The sequence below is a fragment of the Pan troglodytes genome, chromosome 2 (genome assembly GCF_028858775.2).
Source record: "Pan troglodytes isolate AG18354 chromosome 2, NHGRI_mPanTro3-v2.0_pri, whole genome shotgun sequence".
In the NCBI taxonomy this organism is placed as follows: domain Eukaryota; kingdom Metazoa; phylum Chordata; class Mammalia; order Primates; family Hominidae; genus Pan; species Pan troglodytes.
In genome coordinates this window covers 18,475,613-18,494,924 of record NC_086015.1, presented here as the reverse complement: position 1 = coordinate 18,494,924, position 19,312 = coordinate 18,475,613, and the positions used below count along the sequence as shown (strand labels likewise).

Genomic DNA, 19,312 nt, shown 5'->3' with positions numbered 1-19,312 from the left:
CTCTGAGTGTGTGGTCTGCTCTCTCATGTGAGAAAGGGAGAAAAGCAAGAGTTAGAGGGGTATGAAAGGTATACCTGCCCCTTCCTAGGACTTTCTCTTTGATGAAACCTAACAGAAGGACTGAGAGAGAGTTAGAGGGAGAATGTTCCTCTGTGTGTGGTGCTGGAGATGTCAGGGCTTGCGTCAAGGCTGGGGCAGGACCCATCTTTAGGACATCACATGCCTCTTGCTCCCTTCAGCGCAGCAGGGCTGACATCTCGGTTCTGTTCCCTTGCTTGTGCCCCATGCAGGTCAACCACGTCCGTACACGGGACTTCGACTGCTGCCTGGCGGTGCCACTCCTGGCCGAGGCGGGTGATGTCTTGGAGCTGGTCATCAGCCGCAACCCGCACACAGCACACAGCAGCCGGGCCCCCCGAGCGCCAGGCCCCAGCAGTCCCCGGATGCTCTGAAATCAGCATGTGGGCCGAACTCCTAAGGGGCCACCCAGGCAGATCCTGGCTCCCAGACACGTAGCTGGGCTGGAGAAGCGGCCACCCACTCATTCATCTGTTGGTCTGGCAGACTCTGAGCCTGGGATGATGCTTGGTCTCTGTTCCCCAGGTCTGTGGTGACTGGGGTGCCAGGCAGGGAGGTCCTGCCCTAGTTGGAGTGACAGCTGGGGTCTCTCGCCAAGTTGGGTCTCCAAGATGCCCAGAGGAGCCTCCCTTAAGAAGGGTTGGCACAGGCTGCTCAGCCGAGAGGAGAGAGGCCTGGGGGCTGTCCCAGGTCTCTGTGGGGCCTCCTTGGAGAGGTCGAAGATGTAGGGAGCACTTCCTCCCAGCAAAGCCATGGAGCTGGAATGAGCTGCAAGGAGGAGTGAGTTCTCGGTCACAGGAGGTGAGCAGGCAGGAGCTGGATACCCCAGCGCAGTCATGCATTGGGGTATGAGGCATTCCCATGATGCATGCACACGCGCTTGGGGGTTGGCTTCCTGATGGGGAGCCACTTCATCTAGAGACTCGGCCACCAGGAAGGATGCTGCTTCGGATGGGAGCCCAGCTCCTTTGCTTCTCCAGAATGGGGGTTTGGGGCTTGCTAGTCCTGAGATTCTGAGATTCCCAGAATCTGGTCCCCACTTATGAGACTCTTAAGTTGGGGCATCTGGGATCCCAGGAAGTGCTGGCCCTTTGATTCTGAAAGTGGGTGATTCTTTCATTTCAGCATCTCAGTCTGAAGCTTCTGGGACTTGAGACTGTGGTTCTGGGCCCATTGGGCAGGCTCTATGGGCCTTGGGCTCTCAGCCCTCCTGCTTCTTCTGTAGGCCGTGTGGCCACTGACCCATCTGCACGCCCGCTCAGCCCAAGCCCCTCCATGTGGGAGGGGTCATTTTGGGGCAAAAGACCCTGGAGCTTCCATTCACCTGCCATCCAATGAAGACTGAAAAGCGATGGACGCAGGACCTGTGAGGCGGTAGCGCTCCTCTTTACAGCCAGATCAGTGGAGGAAGAGGAGAAAGAGGGAGGGAGATGGGAGAGAAATGGGCCAGAGAAAAAGATGGGACACTCTTGCCCAGTGGAGGGTGTCCAAAGTGCTTATTCAAAGAAGTCTATTCCCACTTGAAATCTGGAAGCACCAGCATCCCTTAAAATCATTGTCCTCAGTGTCCACAAATCAGAGACCCTCTTCATTTTGAGAAGGGTGTGGGCCTCCCCTGGTGGTCTAGTGAGTGGTGCCTGGGATGGAGTGGGCAGGCGGGTGTAGCCAGGGCTGGGGATGTGCTTTGCCTGGCCCAGTTCTCACAGGGGTCTCAGGAAAACGGGGCACCCACTCCCACCTCCATCTGTCTCCAACCTGGGGTCCCTGGAGGCCAGAAAAGTGCTCTTCCATTTGAGGGAACAGATGAGGAGTCAAGAGGTCTGTTCTTTTCACCCTGGGTCTGTTACCTGTTTGCTGTGTGACCCTGTCTGGGTTGGACCCCCAGCCCCTCTGGACGATCACGGGTGGACAGTCTGAGCAGACACAGGCCTCCTGGTCAGGGCCAGAACCATCTCTGCCGACCCACCAAGGCCCCCTTGGGGACCTGCCCACACTGTCTCCTGGCGGCCTGCCTCTCCTACCCCTCCCCTCCACTTCCCCGGGCCCTGCCCCTCGGTGCCCTCCCTGAGGGCCCTGCATGCTTGTGCCTGGGGTGCTCAGCGCCTCTGCTATCTTGGATTCCCGTGTACTCAGCCCAGAGTGAAAGGGCACTGTCTACCTGTCACAGGGCACCAAGTGAAAGCCAAGAGCCCTCACTTTTGGGGGTGAGGGACAGCACAGCAGAGGTGTGGCTTCTGGATGCAAGCAGCCATAGCTGTGTGACCTTGGACAGGTGGCTCAGCCTCTCTGGACCTCTGCTAAGCAACAGGGCTGGACAGGACACACTCTCAGGGCTCTCGGCTTGGGAAAACTGCATTGACTCCAGGACTCAAGGCGAGGGAAGATGCACCCAACTCTAACTAATACCCCCTCTCCCTCCTCGGGCTGAGGCCTCTGCCATTCTCCCAAACGTATGCAATCAGGCCCGTGGTGGGCCTCCCAGCCACGCCGGCCTCCTCATATGCAATATTTCTTCTGGCTTCTCATGGGGATGGTTCATCCCCGACTTGAAATTTCCTGACACCTTTCCCCAGTGAGCGCCCTGCCTGCCTATGCATTTTGGGAATAGCCCCTGTGACATGTCCCCTTCCACCTGCCCTCTCCCCCAAAGCTGTATTTTTCTCTGGCTGAGATTAGAACACATTCCTTGTAAAGTATTTTTCTACATCGGGTTTTCTTAGGGCTCTCGGGAAGCACAAGGGGCTGTATTGCAAAGGCCGCTTATGGTCTGTTTGGGGCCCTCGTCTAAGTCTTTGTCCCACCAGGGGTTGCAGTGGCTTGGGGGTAAGTGCCATGGGGATGATTTTTTAAAATAAAATTATTTAAATCCACCTAGAGTAGAAGTTTGCTTTTTAAAAAAATCATGGATTGGCAAGAGTCAGCTTCTGTATGGGTCTGGTGACATCTCACCTGCTTTTGATGATTCATTAATTCAAAAAGTTTGCCATTTGCTTCCATCATCCAGCCCCTGGGCAACATGAATCAGACAGATTTAGGTCATGTCTGCACATTCTGGTGGCAGGCAGACAATCAACAAGTAAGCAAATAAATAATTATTTCAAAAGGCATCAAGTGCAACAAACAAGCGAGTAACGGGATAGAGGGACCAGGGTGAGGGGCTTTAGCTCACAATATTAGGAGGGGTTTCTCTCAAGAGGCGACATTTGCAATGAGACCTGAAGACAGGAGCCAGCCTCCATGGAGACCTGGAGGAAGAGTGTCTCAGGCAGCGGGCACAGCTAGTGCAAAGGCCCTGAGATAGGAACGAGTTTGACGGTCTCAAGGAAGAGAAAGAAGGCCTGGGAGGGGAATGGGGCTGGAGACTAGGTTGGAGGTAGCAGGGATCAGTCGTGAAGGCTTGGGTAGGGGGAACGAATTTGATTCTCTGCGCAGCAGAAAGCCAGAGGCAGGCAGTGGTGCCTGCATATGGAGTCTCTTTAGCCCAGGTTGGGAAGGTAGTGGCAGGAGGGCAGCCTCGGGTCTGGCTGCTGCCCTGGGGTGTCCAGAGAGTGTCTAGGGCAGGTGAGCTGCAGGATCTGGGACCCAGAGGCCAGGGCCAGGCCCCACCGGGGAGGCCACAGTTCTGTGAGCAGAGGAAGAGCTTCTTTCCAGGAAGCGAGTACTCTGTCTTGGGAGTGGTGTAGGCAGGGGAAAGGCCAAGGGAGGCAGCAGGCCTTGCTCTAAGCGCTTTGCAAGAGCTTGCTGGATCCTCCCAATAGCCTTTGGAGGTGGGTTCTATTCTTGTCCCATCATTACAGATGAGGAAACAGGCACAGAGAGGTTGAGTAACTTGCCCAAGGCCACACAGGTAGTAAGGGATGGAACCAGGGCTTGAACACAAGCCACATGGCCAGTACACATAGAGAGAGGGAGGGAGGTAGGCAGAGGCTGTCAGCAAGAGCCAGAAAATGGGGGTAGGGTGGTCTTCTATTCTAACATTGTCTATAAATGAGTTACTGAGAATTTTGTCTGGTTAGTTGGGCAAAGGGCTCAACTGACTCCCGAGTTTGTCCATCCCAAAGGGTGGGGGGCGCTGTTGGCAGGAAGGCTGCCCCAAACATGGACCTGTTCTGACCCCAGAGAGCCCCTAACTGGGTATTAATGAGCGCCTGCACCTGATGGTGGGGAAGTGGGAGAAGGGCAATCAGGTTTGCTCCTCCTCTACCCTTTCCACCACTCCGCCACCCGCTTTCTGCACTTCTGGCAGGTCAGCCCAAGGCTAAAAAGGAGGGACTGAAAGCCGCAGCAGGTGAGCACCTAAGGCCAACAGCATCACCTCCAATCATCCTGGTGGCCTTGATGGGGACAATGGTTTATTCCAGATGGGGAAACTGAGGCTCAGGTGACTGCTGCCAGATCTCCCAGCTGTACAGGGCTGGGCATGTAGCAGGTAGAATCAGTACAGCCAGTAGAGCCAAGAGCTCATGGGCCCGGGTGCGAATCCAGGTTCTTTCATGGACTTGCTGTGTACCCCTGAGCGAGCAAGCTGCCTCCTCTGTGAGCCTCCATGTGGGAACCTCTAACCTGGGAAAATACCTACCTTTGAGGAGCGTCCTGGGATTGGATGGGAAGCCCTTTATAAAATGTAAAGCGTTTGGCAAACGTTGAGGGGGAAATACCTCACCAGAACACAACCCACACATGTTGGATGTTAAAAAGGAAATGTTTATTTTCATGTTATAAGGTGATTACAAACTCCTCTAAAAAAAGCAAAGATGAATTTAAAATATTGATATACATATTTATCTAAAAAGCAAAAGAGAAAAAAACCCCTGCAAAATACAGGGAATCATATCATAAAACATTTATACACAAAAGCTTGTATACTGCAAGACTGAACTACACACCAAGGATCTTGTTCAAATACAAATGTTCCTCCTCAGAAAAGTCTCTTGTTGGTTGATTTTTTTTTTATAAAAGTTTAAAATATCTTAAAAATATTTTGAAGTTTTAAAAAAATGTCCTGATGAGCCAGACATATTTCTGGAAGGAGGCAAGACCCACATTCTCAGCTTTCTCTTGTGCTAAATACAGAGTCACAGTTGCTAGGGATTGGGAGATTAATTGGGTAAAAAAAAAAAAATGAAGCCAACATCTCAATTTGAAGTCAAATATATAACAGGATGCTCCATCCCTCGGAGAACACGCCAGAACATGTCTGTAGTGACACCCACAAGAGAACAATGAAAAAATGCTTCCTATTACAACAATATATATTCTGAGGGTCAGGGAGAGAAGGAAAGGGGGAGGGCTGCCCCCTGCTTTCTGGACTGCCCACCTCTACAAGTTTGGCTCTCTGGGTTTGTTTTGTTTAGTCTTGTGGTTTTGTACTTCGATTTTTGCACACGGTGGTATTTACCGTGTCCCAGACAGCCTGGCCTGGGACCACATGGGTCTGAGGGAGGGATGGGACCTCAGGCCACCTTGAAGGATTTTCTCTTGGGTCCTTTCCTGGCTTGTGTCTGAATCTTGGGTGGGGTGGGCTGCGGGGAGCAGTTAGGTGCCTCTGCCTTTAGACTGGCTACCCAGAGCATTTCCCCAGGGAGAGGGGCTGTGCTGGGAGATGCTGGCTGGGTGGGGGACCAGTGTGGCGGTACCCGGGTGATACAAGAGTGCCCTGAAGTGGGCTGGAGGGGCCATGCTGTGCTCTCCCCTTGTGTTTCCCCACTGTCTTTGGGGGTATGCTGGGGATCCAGGGGGCAGTGAAGGAGCTGCACATGGCCCAGGGGTTATGCTGTCCTGGAAGGAGAGCATCCAAGGCCACTTCCTGCTGCCTGGAAACTCCCCGCAGAGCCTCGGGGTCAGTCTGGAGCCAGGGCGACTTCATCTAAATCCTGCCTAAGGATCTGGCACACCTCTGGCTTCTCTGCACCTCAGTTCCCTCTTTCACAAACAGGGATCTCAATTCCTAGCTCACCAAGGGCTGCTGGGAGGAAGGAGGGCCCCGTGCAGGGCTGGGGTGTGCAGGTGAGGCTGGAGTCACCCAGCTCACGGAGCCACAGCATGGGTCCAATTCTGCGAGGATGGTGGGAGTGTGGCTGCTGCTGCTCCCCTCATCCCTGAACATGGAGGGGAGCGCATTTCCTTTTCCATAAAGGCTTGTCTTTGGTTGTCAGGAAGACCTTGAGGATGTTGCTGGATGTAGCCCTGGTTATACACTCACCATTCCCTGCACCTACCTCGGAGAACCTGCAGCTAGAGCTGTTTCAAGAAAATCCATTCCTGGCTCACAGTGCCTCCCTGGGCCTCAGTTACCTCATTTACAACAAGGGCGTTGGGTTAGGGGGACCCTGGAGGCCCTTCTCTCCCTGACCGTCAGGAAATCTCCTCTGCGGCCCTAGCATGGCCCATCTCAACGCAGTGTCTCCCACTTCTTCATCTTAAAAAATTGATTTAAAAAACCCCCTCGCTTCCTTTCCAGATCTGGCTGGCTGGGCTATGTGCGGGCATCAGCATTTCTGACCCATCCCAAGCAGAAAGCAGGTGAAGGACTTTGCCCATTCTCTATAGACAGGTGGACCAGAGTCATGAGCTCTCATGGAAAGTTTCGTTTATACGGAGACATGAAGGTTAAGCATTATTACACAGGTACTCGCAGAGCTATGCTCTGCACACAGAGCCAGGGCTGGCTGGGCGAGAGGGCTCTGATTGGAGACAGGTGCCTTGGGGAGAGTTGAGGAACGACTTGGGGAAGGTGGCTGGCCTTCCTTCCAGGCGGGGCCTGGGGACTTGGTCTGCATGTGTCCTTTGGTCTAGAATTTGGTCTGAGAGTCTTATAAGAAGAGGCCTTCCTCAGGCCATGTCCAGAATGTTGCAATTGGCCTACCAACCCAAACTACTGTGGCCTTTCACCCAGGGAGCCCCCGCTGGGGAGATGAAGACTGAAATGACCACAAATGCCCAGGTAGCCACTGCGTGCCAAGTCCCCTCTTCCCCACGTGCCACCTGCCCTCAATCATTGACAGTGGTTAGTTTACTAAAGTTATATAAGACAAAGGAAAACAGGTCACAATGCTACTCCATAAAATCAGGGAAAAAACAGTAAAATCAAATCAGACACAACGGCAACCATAAATACATAGAAAAACAGGAACAAGATAGAATCGTTGAGAGTTTGGAATAGGACTGGGTGTTGTTTGGCAGAGTAGATAGCTTTGGAAACAGTGAAATATGTATGCCTGCCAAAGATGGGGTTCAGAATTGCCCCTTGGGAGGGGGACACCAAAGGCGTACTCCTCCTCCCAAATTCAAGAAGGGGGTTTCCAGGGTTCCAAGAGCCCCTGCTGTGAAAATTCTGCGGTCTGCACCCCTCGAGGCAGTGACTGCCTTTGTGCGTGGTCATGTTTCGGTTTCATTTAGACTGAGCTTGGAAGTGACTGTTCAAATGGCACAGTTTAGGTCCAAATAGGGGCTGGGTGGGGGTGTGTCTGCCCTGGGGGTTTGAAAGGTATATAGTACCTTCTCTCCCGGTTCAGAGACAACCTCTGCTCCACATAAGGCCCTTGATCAAGCCAGTTCTGGGGGGCCAGGACCCTGACAATCCCAACCTTCTAGAAAACTCTCCTAGGCCTTCTCTTTTGGGTCCCCAGGTGGTAAATGTCTGTAAACCCAGGTATTGCAGGGGATTTGAAGTGAAGAGCTTTGTTATATCCTAGGTCAGCACCACGGGCTGCCCTTGTTCTGAACTGGGAGCACTTCCCCCAGTGGAGGATCCAGACTCAAAAGCTGTTCTTGGTGTGCCTTGCTAGGTGCCAGGGCAGCCCAGGGTGGCATCTTTAATGAGGGCTTGGCAGGAGTCTCCCAGGCTGAGAGTGGGGAGTGGGGAGATGAGGAAAGAAAGCACCCCTCCCCGACACCGGGCCCATCTGCATGCCTGGGGCCTATATCCTTTGGTCCACTCACCTCCCCACCGCTCCCCTAGTCCCTCAACAGGTATGTCATGCTTCATTCCTGCAGGCAACTTTAAGAGATGCTCAGATGTTGCTTGGGGAATGACCAGAACCTGCTATGACCCCATTCAAATGCAACAGACTCATCTGAGCCCTGAGACCCCAGCTCCTGCCGGGAGAGCCTCTGCTCCTTCTCTGCCTGGAATGCCCCAGGAAGGACTGTGGCCTCCTGTGCCTTTGCCACCTCTTGCGAGGCTGAGTTGTGAGCCTCATTCCTGCCAGCCTTCTTGGATCTCTAGCAGCTCCCTCTCTGGCCAGTGGTTCTGACGGTCTACTGACTATCCACTCACCATCTCAAAATTAAAAGTGGGATTTTGCTTCTGGTACAAGTTTCTACTGCTCTTAGACTCAGACTTCTGCTATAGGGCCTCCTCATTCAGCTTCAGCCAGTCTCCTTTATGTGAAGGGTTGGTTCATTCCTTTGGCATCTCTCTTCTTCACTAAGCCAAGTTTAATGAGGTATCTCCTCACAGCCCTCCTTTCTTCCCCCTGGGTCTGCCAGCTAATGGGTCCTCTCTCCTGCTATTTCTTCCATCTGAACCAGGATTTGGAAGGTATACCACCTTAAGATGGGTGTAGAGTCCCAGGAAAATTCCATCCTGCGTTTACTGGACAGAACTTTCTGCCAGCTACACAGCACCGAAGAATTGCTTTTGAAAATGAGATCTATTGCTGGCAAGAAGATCAATTCAAGTGGTAAAAGTATATGACAATCTCTAAGTGTATATATACTTATATGTAAAAAAAAATACAAAGAAAAATTTACCAAATTCCCATAAAATACATCTAATTCAGTATGAAAGCTCTGCCTCTCCACGGACATCTTCCCGTGGGTTTTCTTTTTGTACAAAATATCCCCCAAATCAAAACAAAACACACACACACGATACACACACACACACACACACACGCACACATACCCACAATTACATTTTCTGTGACAATTACCAAAAAAAAAAAAAAAAAATCCTAGTGCAAATATAAAGCTCTGTAAACCTGGTCCTATGAGAATCTAATGTTAGTAAACAGCAGGAAAGCCGCCGGCCCCGTCGACCCGAGAGAGCTCACATCATGGTCTCCACAATGATGTGGGTCGGTTTCACGAGAGCGCCGTTCATGACGGTGCGAGAGTTGTAAGGTGTGGCTCCCTCGCGCTCCACAGCCCAGCGGTTGGGTTCCCTTGGGGTCAGCAGGTACTTGACTCTCTGGAGAAGGATGACAGGAGTGAGGGGGAAACGTCAGGCGGCCTGGTCTCCCCTTCGCCAGGGCCATCTGCCTCCTCCTGAATTGGCTCATGTGCTGTTTGGTCTTTGGTAAACTCACACCCTCTCTGATCTCCTGTTTTTGTCCTTTTTGGAAATAACGGAATTGAACTAAAGCGCTCCTAAGGTCCCGCTAGGCCCTGACTCAAGGCGGAATTCCTGTTGGTGGTTTCCTTCCTTGGCCAAACCCCTGCTTACGTTCCTACAGGGACGGGGGACTCAACCTTCATGTGCTTTTTTTCTTCTATGGAACTAAAATATGCCTCCCTGTGATTCTCTCCCCCTGATTTCTCTGCCTTGCAAAGCAGCAGTTGAGTTCCTCTCATTTGTATGCCCTGAGTTGGACAACTGTCTGCAGCCTCCATGGCTCCCACCTTCCCCAAGGAGAAACTCCAAACTCCTCAGCCTCCCATAAGCTACACTTCCTGCCTTCTTGCAGAGACAGGTCTTCCCTAGCTTCCTGAAGGCATCCAGTCCTCCCAGCAGGGTTTACATCTTAAGGGCTTGGAGAACCTTGCTCGCATTTGAGCTGCCCTTCCAAGAGATAGGAGCTGCATGGGAATTCTAGATCACTCCTGAGCAGGGTGAGTTTTGTCCTCACAGTTGGTTGAGTGTCCCTCTCCAAGGATACCCAGAAAATCCATGTCAGAACTGGGACTCAACCAGACTTCCACTCCCCAGTCCACCTCTTGCCAAGTGTCAACTCAGAGACTTGAATAGGCCAGCAGTTGAAAGACAAACAAACAAAACAACAAGCTCTCTTTCTAGACATTTATATTCAACTTAGGTATGTTACAAATTTTTAAAAGCTGCTTATTAAAAGCTACAGTATTTCATTTAAAAACCCAGTTTTCGGTAATCCCAGCACTTTGGGAAGCAGGAGGATCGCTCAAGGTCAGGATTTAAAGGCAGTCTGGGCAACAAAGTGAGACCCTAACTCTTAAAAAAAAAATTAAAAATTAGCCAGGCATGGTGGTACGTGCCTGTAGTCCAAGTTACTCGGGAGGCTGAGGAAAGAGGATTGCTTGAGCCCAGGAATTTGAGGCTGTGATTGAGCCACTGCACTCCAGCCTGGGCAAAGGAGCAAGACCCTGTCTCTATTTTTTTTGTTTTTAAATCCAGTTTTCCATCTTTTCTTGAAAAGCTGCAAGATCTGGCAACTCCGGGCCCAGGTCCCCTCCTTGTAGCACCTTCTCCAGTTTGCTCCCAGCCCTACCCCCATGACTTCCCTCACCTGAGCCACCTGCCAGCTCTCCCTCCATCACTTTGCCTCTCCACATCCATACAATGGGCTGTGCCTGGGAGGGCGGAGGAGAGTCAAACCCCCAGGCAGCCACTTGGGGCTCTGCCTACACAGGAGGCTCAGGCAGAGCTGGAACCACCCTGGGACAGAGATCTGGGTTTGCCAGAACCTGGCTCAGAGAGAAGCTCATGGCTGGGAGGACACCTTGATGACTTGTGCAGGTGGGAGCCCCTGAGGGGCACATAAAGAAAGATAGACAGATGGTGGCTCAACTGCCTTCAGAGGGGCCTTTGGTGAAGTCAGATTGGCACAGGAGGACGGGGTACCAGTGTGGGGTGAAGCCTGCCCTCACCCACTCCCCCACCTCTTTCCCCCATGCCAACCCCACTCCACCCAAACTTCTAAATGTGGGCTGGACCAATATTTTAAAATGAGGCTTTAAAGGACACCAAGTTAGTGATCTGTTGGGTGTCCCCCCGAACCAATGGTATGTAATTGCTTTGGGCACTCACCAATCAGAGCAGAGACCCCTAGACCAATGAGAACCTTTAGAGACCCCTTGCTGTGCCCTAATGAACCCTTTGGCTTCTGGACAGTAAGGACATTCTGGAAATTCTGGTTGGGTTGGCCTGGAGTATTGTGGGGTCACCTGGAGGGCTCGGGACAGTCACTGTTCCCTATCTGTCCCCAGGCCCAGTATTTCAGTCTGTTAACAGCTCATAGGGCCATTTAGCGTTCTGGCTAAAGACTGGTTGGGGTCCTGCCCTCTGTCCTCTGAAAAAATAGAATGGGTCAAAAGCTCCAGAATAACCCCAGGGGCCTCCCCAGTTTCAAGGATTTCCTCCTGCCCTGCCAGCTTCCTCAGTCTCCCCTCCCTCCCCTGCCACTAGCACCACCTCCAGGCCATTCCCCTGCCCAGGAGGAAACAGGACCCAGCCCAGCAGGGAGCCAGGGCCCCAGGACATCCTGGCTCCAGATTTTTAAAAGAGAATAACAATAAAAACAGCCCAGAACAAAACAGTGCACTCTTGGAGCCAGCCCAAGCTCAAAAGGTTAAGGGAGATTCTGAGAAAAGAATTTCTTGGAAAGAGTCGGGCCTTTGCCAGGGCCTGGGATCTCCAGGGCTGTTGGAGGAATTTCTGAGAGGAGGCTGAAGGTAGGTGGGGCCAGGGGAGGCCCCAGCAGGCACAGAGGCAGAGGTCTGGCTGCCGCCACAGATCCGGAGAAGACCCCAGCATGGGCTGGGATGATCCTAAATTTGGCTCCTCAATAAGAGAAGGCATCTGGGTGGGGCTCAGGCTTCCTCCCTAGGCTCCTGGCTTTGTCCCACCGCTTCAGGAACATGGCCCCACTGGTCCCAGGATAAAGCCCCAGCTCTTAGCTTGGCATCCAAAGCTACAGTCACCTCTCCAGCCTCACTGCCCACCCCAACCCTGCCAACACCAGGAACACCTTCCCTCTCACACTGTCCATCTGGCAAGTTCCTCCTCACCCCACAGCCCGGCTTCCAATGTCTCTATAAAGCCTTCTCCCATGTGAACTGTACTTGCTTCCCATTTTCCCACAACGCACTCTCCTGCCCATAAGCTGAACCACTGGATGGGTGAGGGAACTATGGCTCAGAGAGGGCAGGTGACTTGCCTGGGATCACGCAGCAAACTGACAACAATCACCTTTGGCCTCGCGTCTCCCACCTCCCCTGGCCCTGGGCCCAAGCACTTACCACAAGGAACGGCCCCTCAGTCTGGCAGAGGCGGATGACGATGACCAAGGGAACACAGAGCATGGAGGAAAGGGCCAGGCTCCAGCCCAGCCCAATGGCCCAGTTGGGGTACACGTATGTTTTGTTGTAGGTCAGGGGTACATACTTGACGAGCGAGAAGATGAAACATCCCTGCGGAGAGATGGGGGCAGTCAGGAGAGGGGTCCTGGGCATCGGGGAGTGGGGGGCTTCTGGGACTAGGACTGGCCTCAACCCGAGGGAAGGGTCTCTCTCCTTGGGAAAGGACTGGCTCAGAACTCACACCCCTCTCTGCTGCCATAAGGATCCCCCCGCCACCCCCGGTAAAAACACAGTAAGTCGTTTCCCTGCTCAAAACCCTTCTGTGGCTCCCAGTGCCAGCAGATGCAGCCCAAACTCCTCGGTGCGGCCGGGAGTGTCAGCAGAAGCTGTACCCCTTCCTCCCTCATCTGCCTCAGCTCTCCCTCCGTGTCCACACTCCAGCCACCCTGAAGAATTCCTTCTAGCTCCTCTGTCACTGAACTCTGGGTCTTGGCATGGGCTGTTTCCTCTGCCTGGCCCTCTTTCCCCCACATCTTCTTCTCATCCTAACTTGGCTCCACTGGGCCTGCCTTACTTGCCCAGGCACCACCCATACCTCTCCTTCCAGAAAGCGAGTGGTTGTAACCATCTCTTGGGCACATGTGTTCTGCCAGACTGTGAGTCTGAGAGTAGGAATGTGTGTGTCTTATCCTATTTCTTTAACACCCAGTGCAGCTCCAGGTACATATAACAAGTGCACCATAAGTGCTAGCAGCGTAGATGAAAGCCTTTCTTCCCCCACTGCCACCCTCCATCTCTATCTCTGAGCCACCAGCAGCAGGGGCCTGGGCACCTGGGCCTTGCCCTGTTCGGTGTCCACAGCCCAGCCCTGGGTCCATGCTAATGGCTAGTGGCCATCAGCATGCATGAATGGTGGGGTGGGGTCAGCCCTGTGCCTCTCAAGGGAGCAAAGCCCACCTTTCCCTGTGAGAAGAGCACCTAAGGCTGGCTGGGGGCTCCCGGGGCCTCTGCTTCTAGTCAGAATGACAGCATCTCTGAGGAGGGCCCAGGGTGGCCTCGGATTGTTCCATAATGTGAAAATGGCCTAACTCTTCAACACCTAGTAACTGGGATTTGACAGGAAGATGCATCTTTCTAAAGCAGAGTCGGTGATGGGCAAGGGAGAGCACTAGCCTGCAGGCATCTTTTACTGGGCACCAACTGCACGTCTGGCCCTGCTGTTGTTCCCGTCCCTACGTGTAGGGCTGTGGCTCAGATGAGTGAGTCCCAAGAGATGCTGCCCTGGGCCCTCCCAAGCAGGAGGAGCTTGCAGCCAGTGCCTGCCTGTTTCCCATTCCTCTCCATGAGGGTGACCTCATCTCACCACCTGGGAATGCAGCCTATCTCTGACGTATCCAGCTCCTCGGGGAGAGAGATAAGGAAACCGAGGGTCAGAGTGGTGAGAAGAGCTGCCCACAAGCAAACATTAAACCAGGATGAGAACACAGGTGGGCCAACTAAACTCATCTCCAACGATAAACTCGCCAATTGTTGTGGTTACTGGCTCTTACCATTACTTATTTCTGTGGGAGAAAGTCTGCACTTCAGAGGAAAGGGCTTCATATGCATATTAAATAACAGTAACAGTCTAAGGTCATCAGCTGCCACCGGGGTCCTCCTTCACAGTCTCCTGGTTTTACAAGTGGGGAAACTGAGGTTCACAGAGGGAAGTGACTTGCTTGAGGTCATACCATGAGTTAACAGCAACATTGACTTAGTCTGGCCTGACAGCAGGTCACGGAGGGGAGGGCCTATTTGTCCTCAGCACCTGTCTCCTAAATCCAAGGAATATTGGGCCATTCGTGCTCCCCATAGTGGAGCCGTGAATGGCAGGATGGATGTGGTCTCCCTGGCAATAAGCTCCAATGATCACAAGTGATTGCAAACCCTGACGGCTTTGCCATGGAGAATTCCACTCACTGGCACCTTGGAGTGGGACCATGAAGCAGACTGCATGGGCAGGTGCCAAGGCCAACTCCAACATGGTGGGCGAGAGCATCCTCGTGGGAAGAACAACGTGGCACACTGATACCCTTGGGCCTGGGCGAGTCTAAAGCTTCCCTATCCTTGGGAGAACCCAGGACTTCCCCTCTCTAAGCTACTACCCCCACCTCTCCATGGAAACACCCCATTTCCAATGTCTATGACCTCTCTACTAGATATCCCAAAGGCCCCTCTACTTCCCCAGTGACCCAAACAGAGCTCATGCACTTTGGAAGGTTTGGAGAAAGAATGTGCTTTCAATTCTGGATCCCCTGGATTTCTCAACATGCTCCAGATATACCCTCTTCTTTTAGGATGTCTTGGCCCCGCACAGGCTGGCTCCTCTGCCAGAAATGCCCTTCTTGTTTTCTACTCCTGACAAATTCCTACTTATCCTTCAAAACTCAACTCAAGCTAACTCCCTGGAGCAGCCTTCCTCCCCTCTCCCAGGCAGCGCTGAAGCTGGGTTTATTATAAGCCCACGCTGAACAGATGCTGCATGAAAGATGGTTTAGCGGGTGAAAATGTCAAGCCCCAGGGAGAAGAGGCCACCAGCCAGAGCCACAGAAATGGAACTCACAACACAGAGAACTGGAGTGATCACAGCCCAGCTGTACTTCATCCAGGGCCCGGGCCGATAGCCAATCATGTCCTCAATACCATCATAAAGGTTATCACCTCCTGCAAGAGACAGAGGGGGACATTTTCTGACACAGCGTTCAAGGCCAGCAGCAGCTCAGGGGCCATGAGTGGGGTCTCTGGGACCTGATCCAGGCCTCTGCATCTCCACACCATGGATATACAAGTGTGGCAAAAACAGACATTTACATGAAATTCAAATATAACTCTGCATCTTGTATTTTTCTGGCAATCTGAGGCACACTCCAAACCCTAGGTGTGCAATCTTAGGCACACTCCAAACCCTAGGTGTGCAAGCTTAGGCACAGCCCAAACTCAAACCCAAGGCCTCAAGGAGATAAAAAAGGAGTATTCCAGGTCCTGCACAACCAAGTTCTGAATCTGTGAAAACATCCAGTCACACCTCACACCTTTAGCACCAGGAGGATCTTCAGTGTGGCTACAGTGAGATTATTTGTGTAGTCTAGGTAGGGAGGGCCTACTGTTCAACTCAAATTGAATTCCTGTTAGTATTCTCTGCTTCTGAAGCTTCTAAGTAGAGAAGCCCAAAGGAGAACCTTGAGAAAGGACATGAAAAAATCTGTACTCACCATATATCCAGGCAATAACAAAACATTCAAAGAATGCAACCCACAAAAGGCATACACCGCTAGCTGCATAGTAGTCAAAGAGCTGAAACACATACATGCCACCCTGTGAAGAAAAAAACCACAGAAGGTCGATTTCCTACCTGGTCTCCAATTTCTTTCATATACAAAGAGCTCTGGCATATCAATAAGATAAAAAAACCCAAGAGAAAAATGGGCAAAGACTCTGATGACCAGATAAATATACAAAAAGATACTCAACTTCATGTTTGACAAATGTAATTAAAAACACACATACAGATAAATGAAAGCAAAATGATGGGTCCACGGGAGCCTGCTTCCCAAGGAGGTGCTTCACACCAAGTGCAGCTGACAGAGAAGACTCCAGGGTCACCCAGCTGCTCAGTGAGTGGCCCTAAAATCTGACTTCCAGGGTAGGGGTTCTTACAAATACCTCCAGAAAAACACTTTTACTTCTGGTAAGGAAAAATGGTGAAGTGAAGCCCTGAATTGGGTTTTCGGAGAACTGTTAAATGGGACCCGTTCCTGGGGAACAGGGGAGGTGGGGGGGGGGGGGGGCATGCAGGAGAGAGCGTGCCCTGGCTTTGATGCTAGGCTTCCATTCTTAGTACAATCTTTATCTCATCTGGCTTGCCTCTTGCTAGACACGTCTTAGACGTTCCTGTTCCCTTCTGCTCTTTGCTTCCCTTGTCTGCATCTGAAATCGCCCCTCCTCCTGGCCCCTGCTCACCCTCTGAATAGTGTATGTGCCCCCTATCAACCCATACCCACCAGGACTCGGTCCTGTGGCAGGTGACCTGCAAGGTGGTGCACCTCTACGTGGTGCTGTGGTATTTCCTGGGAGGCCTGCGTTTACCCTTGAGAATGTCTCCACCCCACCCCCAGGCCTGAGAAGGGCACATGGTCAGGGGTGAACAGAGTTGTTGTGAAATGGATTTCGGCTGAAGATCCTCTTCCCGGGACAGAGGGCAGCGGGTGGTCACAGTGTTGCCACAGCAACAGGCAAAATAATTGGGTAGTTTGGGTCAGCTGTGGGCTCCTGAGCCCCCTCGTGCTGCCCCCAGTGTTGGTCCAAGCAGGACCCCTGAATTGGGTGGGGCTGGGAGATGAAGCCCCTGCCTGGCCCTCTCACCCAGCTGCTGCCTCCACTATGGCCTTGAGGAGGGCATTGGAGCACCAAGCCTGAAACACAGCTGAGAGAGCCACCTACCTCCGTCACCATCGTCAGCCCCAGCAGGTAGCTGATGCTACACACGAAGGCGATGAAGATTTCCCGACGATAACCCTTCCTTAGGAAGGATGGGTAAAGATCAACCAAAGATGTGATCTGTCCTTCGACTTCAACAAACTGAGGAGGGGAAGAGAGAGAGCTGGTGAGCGGCTGACGCTCAGGCCACCCTTGCCTGCTGCTCGGAGGGAAGGGCCGAGGAACACACAATGCAGGAGCAGATGTGACCATCCTTGTGTCCAGAATTGGCCTGTGAGATCAAGTCCAAGTGTGGAAGCCTGGCCTCCCTGACTGTGCCTGGGGAGTCCCGCCTGCCACTCCTTGGTGTCAGACAATGCAACATTCAGTGGTCCACACCGAGCTGGCCAAATATTCCACACCTCTGCATCTTCTCTTAGGCTGTTCCTGCCACCAGAATGCCTTTCCCCATCCTCCAAAGCTGAGCTTGAGAACAACTGCGCCTCTGAAGCCAATGCTGACCCTCTGTCCTGGCACATTCAGGGGCATGTATGTGTTGCCATGACAACCTCCCTCACTGATCTCCATCCTTATGGAAGATAAGGGTGGTATCACATTCACTTTTGGGTCTCGAATGCCGAGCCCTGCCAGACACATTGGCTGCTCAGCAAATGTGATGAATGGGTGGACCTTAGCACCAACTTGCTTGGCAGGTCAGGGGAAGTCTGAGCCTCAGTTTCCCCATCAGTGGAATGGCAGGCAGTTCAGGTCAGATTCACACAGTGGCTTTCAATCCTCTGGGGATCACAAGCCCATGAGAGGACTTTGCATGTGCGCACACACGCTGTGTAACCACCTGCTGCCTGGGACTCCAGGAACCCATCCCTGGGCTCCCAAAGGAAAAGAAGCTGGTTGGAAAAGGCCCCTCTGTAGGTAACATTTCAGGGGAATTCTCAGTCTTTCTAAACCTTTCCATCTCGTGCCTAACCATTTATCTTGGGGGTTGTTCCACATCATTACACAGAAAGCTGCCTCATTTTTTAATTGATAAAACTCCACCCTGTGGGTAGGCATCGCCATTGATCTAATGCCCAGCTGATGGTCTCCAGACTCGGCTCTTCCTCTCCTCCTGTGTGCAGGCATCTGTGCATGTAGCACAGTCTTAAAAGAGAAGCTTTGGGGTTAAAGAGCACACGCAGCACTTTAAATTTGGATGGCTACACCCAAACTTCCCTGCCAACCAACACACCCTCCAAGGCCTATCTGATTCCTTCAAAAGTTGAAGAGCTTATTCAACCTGGACCCAGATGTCCTTTCCTCTGAACGAGGCTTTTGGGAAGGACGTTTCCCCAGCATTCCTACCAGAGAAATCTAACCCCTTCCTCCTTTGGGACGCATTGCAGGAAAATCCAGGGAAGGAACACAAACGAGGAGAAATCCCTTTCATGTGCTGACAAGGGCTGGAGAGATGAGACTGCCACCAGGAATAAGGGAAAAGACGAGCAGGAGGCTCTCAAGAGGGATCCAAGAGAAGAGGCTGCTTTTTTGACCTCTGACTCATGTGTCTGCCGAAGGGGTTTTGAACCTAAATTGCCACTGAATTATAGCAAACCTGCAGCTCAAACACTTAAGCTTCAAAAGGAGCTAAAAACAAAGGTTCTTTCCTTTTTTGAGATGGGGAAATTAAAGACAGGAAGGTCAGTGTCGCTGTGAATCAGGGCCAAGACCAGCACAAACCCCCATTTCTCAGTTCCTGGCGCTTCCGGAGAACACTGCCCTTCTCCACCAGCCTCTTCAGCCCTCCCTTGCTTAACAGCTGTGTGATTGGCTTCTCCGAGCCTCACTTGCCTCTCCGTGAAATGGGAGGATCTTGCCCACTTGGCAGGGATGTTGAGAAAGATTTGAAATTATTAGAGTAAATCTGCAAGTGGGAGATAACTGTTAACCCATGTCAGCGGGCTGGGCGAGCTCTTTGGGTGCAGGAGGAGTGGGTTCCAACTCTCATCTCCTCTCATAACTTGTTAAAAAAACCATGTCCCGGCTGGGTGCAGTGGCTCACGTCTGTAATTCCAGCACTTTGGGAGGCCAAGGCAGGCAGATCACCTGAGGTCAGGAGTTCGAGACCAGCCTGGCCAACATGACAAAACTCTGTTTCTACAAAAAAAAAAAAAAAAAAAAAAATTAGCCAGGTATGGTGGCACATGCCTGTAATCCCAGCTACTTGGAAGGCTGAGGCAGGAGAATCACTTGAACCCAGGAGGCAGAGGTTGCAGTGGGCCAAGGCTGCGCCACTGCACTCTAACCTGGGCGACAGAGCAAGGCTCTGTCTCAAAACAAACAAAAAACCATGTCCCTCTTGGGTAGCCTGGATGGCAACAGGCATCTGCCTCCACATGGCTGACTCCTCTACCCTGTCTCACCAAGAAAGGCGCAGCAGTATGATGGCTCTTAGGCCAGACGGACTGTTCCCGCCAATGGTAGGAACCCCTGATGAGTCAGGGTG

General features: G+C 52.3%; 2 protein-coding genes across 10 annotated transcripts in view; one reads left to right on the top strand and one right to left on the bottom strand.

The window, feature by feature from the left end:
* The window catches only part of GRIP2 (glutamate receptor interacting protein 2), a 111,641-nt gene extending 108,693 nt beyond the window's left edge, over positions 1–2,948 (top strand). For 6 of the 7 annotated variants that reach the window (XM_009444934.4, XM_009444937.4, XM_009444936.5 and 3 more), the window contains one exon: positions 291–2,948. In XM_009444934.4, coding sequence (XP_009443209.2) covers positions 291–452 — 162 coding nt within the window. In that variant the 3' untranslated portion in view covers positions 453–2,948. The remainder of the gene's footprint in view (positions 1–290) is intronic. The other variant, XR_678809.5, reaches the window with a different exon arrangement.
* Positions 2,949–4,761: 1,813 nt separating this feature from the next.
* SLC6A6 (solute carrier family 6 member 6) overlaps positions 4,762–19,312 on the bottom strand; it is an 87,890-nt gene continuing 73,339 nt past the window's right edge. For all 3 annotated transcript variants that reach the window (XM_016940534.4, XM_016940535.3, XM_016940533.4), the window contains 5 exons: positions 16,834–16,971; positions 15,606–15,708; positions 14,957–15,057; positions 12,295–12,465; positions 4,762–9,271 (listed from right to left, as the gene is read on the bottom strand). In XM_016940534.4, coding sequence (XP_016796023.1) covers positions 9,131–9,271; positions 12,295–12,465; positions 14,957–15,057; positions 15,606–15,708; positions 16,834–16,971 — 654 coding nt within the window. In that variant the 3' untranslated portion in view covers positions 4,762–9,130. The remainder of the gene's footprint in view (positions 9,272–12,294; positions 12,466–14,956; positions 15,058–15,605; positions 15,709–16,833; positions 16,972–19,312) is intronic.